At 42.7% G+C, this 11,297-nt stretch overlaps 1 protein-coding gene across 1 annotated transcript in view; it reads right to left on the bottom strand.

Annotated features, from left to right (window-relative positions):
* Nucleotides 1-2,338: 2,338 nt before the first annotated feature.
* Nucleotides 2,339-11,297, bottom strand: part of NUP214 (nucleoporin 214) — a gene marked incomplete at its 5' end in the record, with an annotated part of 45,517 nt that continues 36,558 nt past the window's right edge. The window contains 5 exons of the mRNA XM_082492638.1: nt 2,339-2,625; nt 3,315-3,339; nt 4,174-4,316; nt 7,924-8,095; nt 10,908-11,057. Of these exons, the coding sequence (XP_082348764.1) occupies nt 2,592-2,625; nt 3,315-3,339; nt 4,174-4,316; nt 7,924-8,095; nt 10,908-11,057 (524 nt within the window). The 3' untranslated portion in view covers nt 2,339-2,591. The remainder of the gene's footprint in view (nt 2,626-3,314; nt 3,340-4,173; nt 4,317-7,923; nt 8,096-10,907; nt 11,058-11,297) is intronic.

Below are 11,297 nucleotides of genomic sequence, written 5' to 3'. Positions count from 1 at the left end.
AGACAAAATGATAAGCTCCTTCAGAGCAGTCGTGGAACAGTTGCTGTTATTTGAGGACTAAGCAGCACGGACAACGCAGCTAATGAAACGAGGGCTCCAAGCCCAGCTACTCCTCGGCTTTTTTACCGGGTCTGCCAAGACGGGGGCTTTCTGTGTTAGTCGCTTTATTCTTTGGTGGACATCTGTCCACAAAAAACTGGACAGAGGCCATGAGCTCACGGGCCACCTAACCCAGATGACAGACTGTAACAGCTTCTGGCAACCGCCAACTGAGCACCACACGCACTTGCCAAGTCCTTGAGTCATCTAATAAAAATGCAGATTTTTCAAAGTCGACTTTGCTACGTTTAGTGCATATTCCTGTAGGCTCGTGGTCACGATCAGCCTCTCTGCGCTGCTCAGCTCTTCCAGCAGCTACTATGGAAACCAGGAGCAGCACCCGTTCCTCAAGGGCAGATAGTTCAGGGGGTTGGGTTGTTTCAGCCATGATTTTGGAAGCATAGCAAGAAAACGTGCGTTCGATCAGGATCAGGTGTAATCCTAATGGCCCTTCACTTGCAGAGGGTAAAGGAGTTAAACAGGTACCAAGCAGCACAGCAGGGACAACCCCCAACTGCTCCCATCATTCCGAAAAAGAAACTTTAAATGGCTCAGCATGCCAACAGCGCATTCTTACCAAGCCAATCTTCTCCATAGCAAGAGGTTTATTAGCTATCTGGGGGAGCACAGCTGATACGGCCGCGCTAGGAGGTGTCGCATGCCACAGCGAGGGGAGATTAATGCAAAGAATTTAAGGTCAATGGTTTGGGCCAGCTGCTATTTATAAAGAGGAAGGAAAGCAGAACAGCAGCATCGCCTCTAGGCCTCAAGAAGTGTTGTATAGTGAGGGGGAACGTACTGGGAGGGCACACTTCAATCTTCAGCTGTTTCTTCCATCTCCAAACAAGCAAATTTCAGAAATTTTCTCCCGTGTTCTAGTGCTGTGGTCCCAGGATCGCCGGCGCTCGCTCTCTTCCATTAGAGGGACGGGGAGGCTGTAGCCGAACCCCTGACAAGAGGGCTGTCTCGAATACGACACGCGGCGTGCCAGGGTTCAGAAATCCAGGGCGTATGTAAAAGCCTTCGAGCCTATAGCCTTGCAAAGCCCCTCCATATCTAAAAATAAGCCTCCCTCGCACACTATATTCCCCGTAGTTCAGTGGTCTTCCTTTTTAAAGGAACCTACCTTATGTCACTGCCAGGGGCAGAGAGAGGAAGGACACTTTCCACAGCTAGGACAGGAGTTAGGACGAACGCTAACTTTTTAGGTTCACTTGAAAAAAGCGATTTCTTCAGGAACCGTCCATAGATTTAAGTATTCAGTTTATAACACTGGATGTGAAAACAAGCAGTTATCAACTATTTACAATTCCAAAGAGTGACCACATGCCCACCAAACTAGGAAGTGACACTTGTCATCATATTGTGTACTATTGGCAAAAATAATAATAAAAAAAGAAATGTTAGAATGTTTCTGCTAAAAATAGAAAAAGCAAAAGTGCCCCCAAATGTCCTAATAGGACCAACAAGATAAGCCCATCCAATCTGCATGTATTCAACTAATACATAAGCTGTTATTTCAAATGCATTTTTCACAGAGCAACAAAAACCCATTACATCATTTAGAGGTTTCATGGAGGTCAGATGCATCAAACAGAAAAAGTGTTTGTCCAGAATGCCTTCAGGGCATTCTTTAAAACGTTTGCTCAGTATGTTCAAGTATAAACATATGAGAATTTCACAAACGTTATTGACTAAAGCTAAGAGCTACAGGGAAAAAGTACAATCTCATACATGTTAGAAAAAATGTAGCTGACAGTAGAATCCAACAGGCAAAGCCATAAGCCGCGAAATCACTAATGCCTCTGGATGGAGGTCACACTTCTAATTCAAGGGCCAGAAGTTTTCCCTATAACCTGAGCTCCATTTTCCGAGTTCTGTAAAATTTACAGAAAGGTAAAAATAGGAAAGCTTTTACTTCCCACCTCTTTGCTGAATGTTACTGCCATGGGAACGTGTTCCGCACGCTGCCAGTTTCTTCTCAGATAATTTCCTATTTCTCCACTAAGCCTCTGGCTCACACATGACTCAGTTTTAGCACTTCGGTGAGATAAGCATGTGCCCCATCCTCTACTTAAAATTAGCAGGGCAAACTTCAGCCCCTTCTTAAGAGCCTAGGAGAGTCAGTCATTCTCTTCAATGAAAAACGTGCTGGTTTATATCAGGAACTATCTTGAGCTACTCCCCTGCCTAGGCAAGGGGTGAACAACAGAAAGTGAAGTCCAGTACGGGGCTGGAAGCCACAGCATGCTTCTAGTTCTTCTAGATCCAGGGAGATAAACCCTTCCAACACAAATAACATCAAGGCAGATAAAATAGTTTAATATAGAGCGAGAACAAGTGTTGCATAAAAATAAGCAAAATATTTTTCTTAAAAAAAAAAAAGTCTGAGAACTCATATTTAAAAGAAAAGCTGTTTGGATATTGATCGTGTAGGTGACTCATGAACGCAGGAGCTACGGCACAGATCTACAGGAGAGTTCAGGATGTTCTTAGCTTCTCCATCCGCTAAATCCAGAAGAAGATCTGTGGAGCAAGAAAATAAAAACCACAGCACAGCAATGAGTGCTAGAGTCCCCCTCAGGCAGTATTAATTCAGCAGATCTCTCAAACAAGATTCCATTCTCCCCAGTATCAGAAGCTTATTATGAGAACACTTTGGTATTTCCAGCATCTTATACCTGAGACTGCATCAACACATACTAACTAGATATAATTATGCTTATTCTAGAGTCTACCATCTGGAGATACACACGCTTTCTCTACTTGACAGGGAAACAAAGTAAAAGAAACTTGCTAGAAGTAATCCAGCAAGTTGGCGGCAGAGCGGGAGACAGAGTTAACCTCAGCTCTTAGTCCCATTCTTTAACTGTAAATCAGCATCTCAGTTCGGCCAGAAAGATACCGCTTCATTTCAGTCCTTGTTTCAACCTGACAAATGGAGTAGATATTAGATTCGCACACACATCATGTGCCTGAGAGACGGAACAAGAGCACAATCTAACTGAAAATTCTCTCTTATATGAAAGATTAACCTCACTGGAAAGCACACATTCAGAGCCTGGACTTTAAGCTCTATGCAGTACCACTAAAAAGGAAATCAGAACTAGTATGTTCCTAGTACTTTCAAAGCTTGCTCTTGAAAACCAGTCAACTCTTGTGTTCTGATTCTATTTGCATTTTTAATGAAGAGTTAGACACAAAATGGTACTTACGTGTTAGACGATCCAAAACCAAACCCTGGAAGAAACGCAAAATTAGGAAAATAATTGTTGAAAGGTAAAATGAATGCATAAGATTTGTAGTAAGTGTCCCCTCCCACTCACAGATTGAAAAACGTTTCTTTCCTGCCTTAGGCCAGGGAAAGAGCAAACAATGAAAGTCAAATCTCCATCTAGAAGAAAAGTGACTTCCCTCCATTCTTAAGAGGGCTTTGCTTTCACTGCTAATCAGCTAGGTCCATTCATTAGCAGCAACTGCATACAATGTGCCTGGTTTATTCACCTCTCCATGAAAAGAGAGGGCTGCTTTCTGAAGACAGAGTTTGTGCTTAATGCAAGCCAGCGGTGACAGGCAGACCACCAATGACCGTATCGTATCCTCTCTCAAAGGCTCTGTTCTCAGCCCCGCGTAAATCACTGCAGTGACACGGAATTACATCAGATAAAGATTTGGCTGTTGGTGTCCTAGCTCAGTTTTGCAGTGCATATTCTTTTGACACTAAGTACTTATTTACAGATACCCAAGAATACGGTATCATTATTTCTCAATATTTTCCTTTGAGAAAAAACAACTCACAAAAGGGGGTAAAAAGCAATAATCTGATGAGGTGTGCAGAAGAGGAGTGATTTATTGACATGCCACACAGCAAATCAGCGATGGAGTTATGAGATAAAGTCTAAGAAGATGCTATACCCAACCCTGGAGCTCAGTTCTCCAGGTCACAGTCCCTTCCCTGTAGCAGGACCAGGACCAGGCTGATTTTTGACAGGGAGATGAGGAGTCACACCCAAGTTCCAGGGACAACTGGAGACATGGGGCCTGTTAGGTTCATTATATTTTAGCTTCTCCTACCTCCTCCACCTGTCCCAAAAGCTGAGAATCCACTGCTTTGTGTGCCGAAACCGGTACCCTGTTGTGACAGTGATCCAAACGTCGGGGTATTTTGATTTGCTAGTGTGCCAAACGATGCTGTATTGTTACTGGTACCACCAAACCTGCAGTTTAAAAAGAAAATTTGTGTTTGCAAGCATCTTCTCACTTACGCTGGAAGGTTGTCCCCATACACACAATGGTAACAGTGCACTCCTTAAACGAGGATACATCAGAAGAGTGAGACCACCCGATATGAATACTTACAATTGTTCATTCTGGAAACTGATTTCCTAGTTTGGGGATGACTATTATACATACAAACGTCTGTTCAGCTCCCGTTCTTAATGTACACCAGGCAGAAAGGCAAATACGTTCATGCTTACACAGGGTACATTTTCAAGTGCTTGGAATACCAACTCCAGCCATTAAATGGAATATATTAATTCACTCCTGTGTGTAGTTTTTGCCCTTTAAGCTCAAAAGTACAGCATTGTCTCATTTCACAAACAGGGCAGCAAACGCGGAATTTGGTATGAGCTGCACATGGCCAGAGCACAAGGCAGAGCCCAGATACAGAACCCAGACTCCCAACTTTCAGACGGTACTTTACCCACTGTAAACCACCTGCAGATTTCTTAACTCCTTTCTCTCCCCAGCCCGTTTTGAACCACACACAGTTCCAGTGCTTTCCTGAAGATCTGCACCTGCCTGGCACTTCTTCCCATCACCTTTGGATTACTCCCCTAATTGCTTTTGGGGACTGAAATAAGAAATGTTTATATGGAGATTGGTCTCCCTTCTCCACCACTCTGTCCAACCAGGCATTGCAGAGCTATCAGCATGACACACTAATGAGACCATGATATGCATTATGGTTCTCTCCCCTCTCCCTCTCCCCCCCCTCCCCCCCCCCCACTTCTCCCAATTCTGAACATAAGAGATATACTCAAAAAATGAGCTTCAAATGTTTCTCTAACTTAAACTGGGCAAAATACAGACACAAATTTTTCAGATGACAAGCTCCGCTAAAGCTCTGCGAGTGCACAACGCTACTGGTACTAACCCAGTGCCAGCCGTTCCCCGAGTTGGCCAAGTCAAACAGCACGGCAGCTTTGCAAGGCTGTGCCTCACACTAGCTCCCATCATTTCTGACTTAAAATATGACCTGACAGCATGTTAACCCACCTCTCCATCCATCCAGATCTAGCAGACTTAAAAAAAAAAAAAAAAAAAAAAAAACAACAAACACACACCACATCAAAACACATCTCTCCAGATAAAAGACGACCCTTGTAGCAGTGTGACAAACAATTCACCTGGTAAAGGACATCACCTCTCCTATCCCAGACACCATCACCTGTACACACTACTTCCACCTACAGCATTAGATACAATGGGCAGTTCGGCGACTTTGCATCTTTGGCCCTGCTAACCATCCCCTACGCCTCTGGTTTGGCTCTTGACCCATGTACCTTGCAGACAGCTTCAGCTCAGAACCACAAATGTGGTTTTCTCAGCAAGGGCAGAACAGGTTTTGCCGTTCTTTTTTAAACGCAGCAAGATGGGGTGATACATTTGAGAAGAAGAGGTTTTTACAGTGCTCCATCTCCTCAGAACTATGCCACTAAACACGCAAATCATGTCTATCCGGTGAAAGGAAGTGGAGCTGAGAATAGTGACAAGGAAACTTGTGGTTCAAACTGCTTCTTTCAGTTGTAACTAGAAGAACACGCCTGTTGAAAAATCGTAAGCATAGTAGGAGTAGAGAAACAGCTTAAACTATGGACAGATTTTTTTTTTTTTTTTCCAAAACATATAAAAGACATGAGATACAGTCATTGCCTGGTAACAATTTAATCAAACCTATCTTGCCCAGATTTTCAGGTCTTTTGTAAACCTCCTATACAAAACAGAATTGAGTGGCACTTGAGGTTAGTTTATGAAAGCAAAACATTATTTGCTCACAAACAGTCTGAACAGCAGATTTAGGAGAAGTATAGTGGTTTCTATTTTTGGTACTTAAGTCATTTATCAAGTGATGCAGATTTTTCAGAATTAAAGCAGCGACGAATCGCACGTATTGAAGGTAGCAGGGTGTTCTCAGGAACTCGGAGCTAACACCGCACAACGTACTGGCAAGTAACTTCTCTGTATTTGGGATTTTTAAAGTTTTACTTCAAGAGTAAGGCAGAAAGGAAGTCCTGCACAGGAGATACAGTATACTGCAGAGTTAAACTATTGCTCAAAATTTTGTGGTGAAATTTGGATGTTTGTAAAGCTGCCTGGAAATTTTGCACACTCTTTTGAAGTTTTTAAAAATCAAATTCTTCATCAGGTGACTCCAAAAATATCAGACTGAGTCTACATCTTTCTAATGGAGAAGAATTTCTCAAAACTTCCCACAAGTTAAGGCACTGAATTATCTTTCTTGAGTCTGCAGACTGCTTATGCAAGACATCTGTTTGCTGCTCGTTCTGAATCCCATTTTATCTTTAAGCTTCCAACATTGTCACTGAGCGCATCCAGTTTCAGTACAAAATCCAGCAGCACAGTGGCTGAAAGTTGAGTTGAAGCTAAGTCGTCCCTACAAGCGCATCCTTCTTGGTGAGGATTTAATTAAGCTGCCTCTATTTTTACCCTTTCCAAAGGGACTCACCAATTTGCTGTACCAGAGCTCAGGACACAGCAGAAGAACCTAGCTGAAGCCTTCCACGGCTCAGGGGTGCCCTGGCAGATGGGTATCTGCTTAACCTCCTGGGGAATTAAGAAGTTATACTTCTGCATGTTCTAATGTGCTTTACGTAAGGCAGTTCCTCCTGAAACTAGAGACAAACACTTGCGAAATATGTAAACACTTAGATTGGGAAGACATCCAGTTTCCTCTTTTCACTGGAAGTTTGGGTTTTTTTGGTTTGGTTTTTGTTGTTTTTTTTTCAAGTGGGTCTATTTGGTCTGAATATAATTGTAGGGCATGAAGGAGAGCTGCTTGCTGGTAGCGCCATGTTGAAGAAGTGCATTTGCTGCCTATTGCAGAAGCTGCTTTGCAAGGTTTGAAATTCTGTATTTGCTGAACAAAACAAGGAATAAAGCGCTGTCTACTCCAGTGCCAAGCACAGGCTTAAGGGGTAAAGAAGCAGGTAAAAACAATCAGTGTGGGACTGTTTTCACACAAATCCACAAAAAAAAATTTTCACAAATCGCTCTGGGAGCACAGGCTGTTACAAGTGCTTCCTCCCACCCCCACAGGTGAGAAAACAGACTGAATCCTCATCAGTATCTCTAGCCCCTATCTCAAGCGGATGAGGTGGCTAGACAGAATCACAGATAATGATATTTATTATTTTCTTTGCTAGGCACAGTTTGTAGGCCTAGATTTGAACTCATTAAGTGTGCACACAGAAAATACTCCTGCATTCCCTTAGATGCTTGCAAGATGACTCACATTTCCCCTCGTCATCTCTAAAGCTAAAGATTCAACATAGTAGTTTCAGCATGAAAATGAGATCATGCACGTTATTTCCTTTGGGGTTAAGATCTCTGCTTTATGCCTTTTAAATTTTTTTTTCTTTTTAAAAAAACAACCAAACAAACAAACAAACCAAGGACGCTTAGAGCTTAGCAATTAATCACAGAATACATTCTTTATGCTGATGCAGAGGTAACTAAGCATAATAGCTTTTGTCATGCAAGACTATTGCTTTCCCAAACCCTGGACCCTGGTTGGCTTACCCAAATCCTCCAGCGCTGGCTGCTGCTGTACCCTCGCCGAACACTTTGCCTCCCGTTGAGCCCAGAGGGCTTGAAAAGGTTGGGGCTGAACCGAATGCTGGCACCCCTCCGAACCCAGGGGATCCCCCAAAAGTGGGAGGGCTGCCAAACACTGGAGCAGCACCGAAGCCACCTGAGCAAAACAGAGGCAAAAAAAAGGGACAAGAACATCACGTAAACAATAATGCAGAGAGAAAGAAAACAAAAATTAGATTTCCAAGTAGATAATCTCCACAATAGGGCTGTTCATCTTACCACATGGACACAGCGTTATTTATAAAACTAACTGCCACAAAGCTTCCAAACTGCAGGGCATTTTGTTACAAGAGACATGGATATGAAAAGTGCCTGAATGCATGCAAAAAACTGCAACCAAATTAAGAGACTATCCAGAAGAAAACCACATTCCGGGTCTCTTGAACATCTGAGCACAAGATCAACGCAATCCCCAGAGTTGTACTAAAAGGTGGTAATACATCGTACATGCTTGCACACTGTAAAGGAATCTCTACTTGCTTTATATTAAAGAGACCAGCGTGTTAATTGTGAGATAGCAAGAATGCTCAATAACCAGGTTATAGTAAAAGTACATAAAACAGGTGCTAAACTGATGCTTTTTTTTTTTATAAAAAAAAAGATACATTCATCCTTCATCATATAACTAGCACTCCTTACCAGAACAAAAGCTTAGCTTAGGTAGTCAATTTTAAAGTAAAACTCTGCTCATCACCATTTAAACAAGTTACTGTCCAAAGGAACTGCATATGACAATGCAGAATGAAAAGTCTCCTGCGAAGGCCAGCTTCGGAACATTTGCTGCTGTGGTTTGGTTGCAGTGTTTTACCCTGACTTCTGAAGCTCTGGAAGGACATACAAGTGTCCTGCAGCAGAACTTCACACAGGCAAGTGCTTAACCTGGAAGAACTCCCCAGTGCAATGGCCAAATCACCCTCATCTCTTAAGACGAGAGAGTAGATAGCAAGTTTGGTTTTTAGGTGCTCCAGTGATGCACAAAGATTCAGGAGGTCGGGTATCATCTAATCCTGGTTTAAGTGGTGGAAACTAAGATGCAATAATTAAATGCCAGGACAGCGGAACGGCACGATTCCTGCAGGGAATCAAGAACTGAATTCTGCTCGTGGCAATTTCTGTTCAGGGTTTAGGTGCCTTCCACAGCTCCGAATGGACTGATTAGCCATTATGATAACCTGAATACACAGATTATTTTATTCTATGTTCATCTTCTGGTATTATTGGCCTGTTTCTAATTGCCACTGTGGAACGTGAAGGACACCTGCTCTTTCGTTTGACTGTGGCTGAGGACTGGGATACCACCACATGTTTTAATACCCTGGGTGAAATTCCAGTCCATGTCAAGGTAATGGATACTGTTTGGCTGTAAACACAAAAGGTCTGGAAAAAATAAATGCTAGGCCTGAATTATTTAAACACAGATTAGATGTCTTGTTACCTCTATCTCTAGGAAGTTAGAGTATTTATCACTGGGGCTGAAGCTTTGCTTGGCAACACTCTCTTTTGCAATGCATATTAACAAATAGTGGAGAACGTAAAGTGAAACATGTAAGTAGTGAAACCAGAACAAAGGGGGATTCAAATCAAGCAAACTCTTCCACTGCAGTTGGGAGAAGATGACACATCATTCATTTCGATACTTAGCAAATATAACCAGAGGAGGGAAGGATCTGAGGGTCTCTGTGCAAGTGGACGTGCCTTCTGCAGAAACCTCTTGAAAAATCTTCTCTCAAGGAGAATTTTGAAACCAAACTAATCAAAAGCAAGGAAAGTCACTGGGTGAAAGAAAGAACTTCCTTCAGCAATGCCTTTCTCCTCTAACAAAAATAACAGATGGGAGGTATGCCTGAGACAAGAAACTCAGTCCGCTACCAAGCAGAATGTGATACTTGAGAGACATCTCACAAATGGCTGCTGGATCTGACAGCATCATCGTTATGCTCTCAGCCACTTCACTAAGACCAGAGCACAGCTGCTGTCAAAGCACTCAAAGCACTGCTGCTCCAAAGGGAGTTCTTGAGCACCCTTGTCTCAAGACAACTTCAAGGATGGCCAAGCCTCCCCTGCCTCCCCCAGGGATGAAGCTTCAATAGACACACTTGGCGCAGAACACCCATCTTCATCAATGTTCACTACAGGAACGGTCTGAGGATAGAAGAGAAAAGCTTTGCTCTGCCCGACCCTTTGGGCCTCCATTTTTGCCAGGTAATTAACAAAATGAACATTTTGCCATTCAGTTCTAATGGACATATCACAGTCACGACTACTTTTGTGAGGCAGATGACAGTAAAATGAAAAGAGGTTTTTTTTGGAAATTTCCAATATTTGATTCAATTAACTGAACTGACAGAGAGAACAACAGCTCAACCACAGAAGAAAGTGATGACGACAGGTCAGACTGATTTCAAAGGAGAAGGACCTGAAGCATGTCTGATACGAATTCTGTGAGGAAGCTTTCCCACTGTAGACACCTGTGCATTCACTCACATAAAGAAATGGGGACAAGAAGGGTTACAAAACCCAGAGTGAAGTTTGGAAGATAATATGCCAAGGAAGCAACTAAAAAAGGAAAAGTTTACTCAGTTCCATATTCTGGACTCTTCATTGTATGGTACATAAGACCAGAACTAATTCACACAGCTCCCTGCTCTTAAATTGCAATGGGAACTTCTGGAATGAACACCTGAAACTGTAGTTTACTGGATGCTTTTCTGCACAAGAGATTGTAAATCTCTGCCTTGAATCCACCAGCTGAAGTTCTATTCACTAAACCATTGGTTATTTTTTATTTATCGTTCAGAGACAATTCCTCTACGGTACTGTGTCCGGGCTGTAGATGTCTAAATGGTAGAATACTCTACTAAATATATCACACACAAGCGTGGGTGTTCATAGTGGGTGGGTCAAAGTACCTGCTTTGGTTGGACTGGAGAACCCAAAGCCTTGAGATGCCACGCTTCCACCACCAGAGCTGAAAGTGCCTGTAGGCTTCTGCTCTCCGAAAGATGAGCTGCCAAATCCAAAGGTCTTTGCTCCACTGTTTCCAAATAAGCTAGAAGAATCTGGGGACATGAACAATATTTATGAAGCTCATAGTAGACAATATTCTATGTTACACTTCATTAACTGGATCAGAAGAAAGGGAACCCCCTTTTACTTTCCCAAGCATAAAATGAACACACTGAAAACAGCACTCCCCTATTGCTACAGGCCTTTGTAGTTCCATCAAGATCTATTCTGGATCTGATGGACCACTAACAACCAGTTATTGCTGCAAGCTAGCAAATCACAGTGATGGATGA

This window comes from Vanellus vanellus, assembly GCF_965231255.1.
Source record: "Vanellus vanellus genome assembly, chromosome: 18".
Taxonomy (NCBI): Eukaryota; Metazoa; Chordata; class Aves; order Charadriiformes; family Charadriidae; genus Vanellus; species Vanellus vanellus.
The sequence above is the reverse complement of the archived record's forward strand: the minus strand, read 5'-3'. Positions and strand labels throughout refer to the sequence as shown.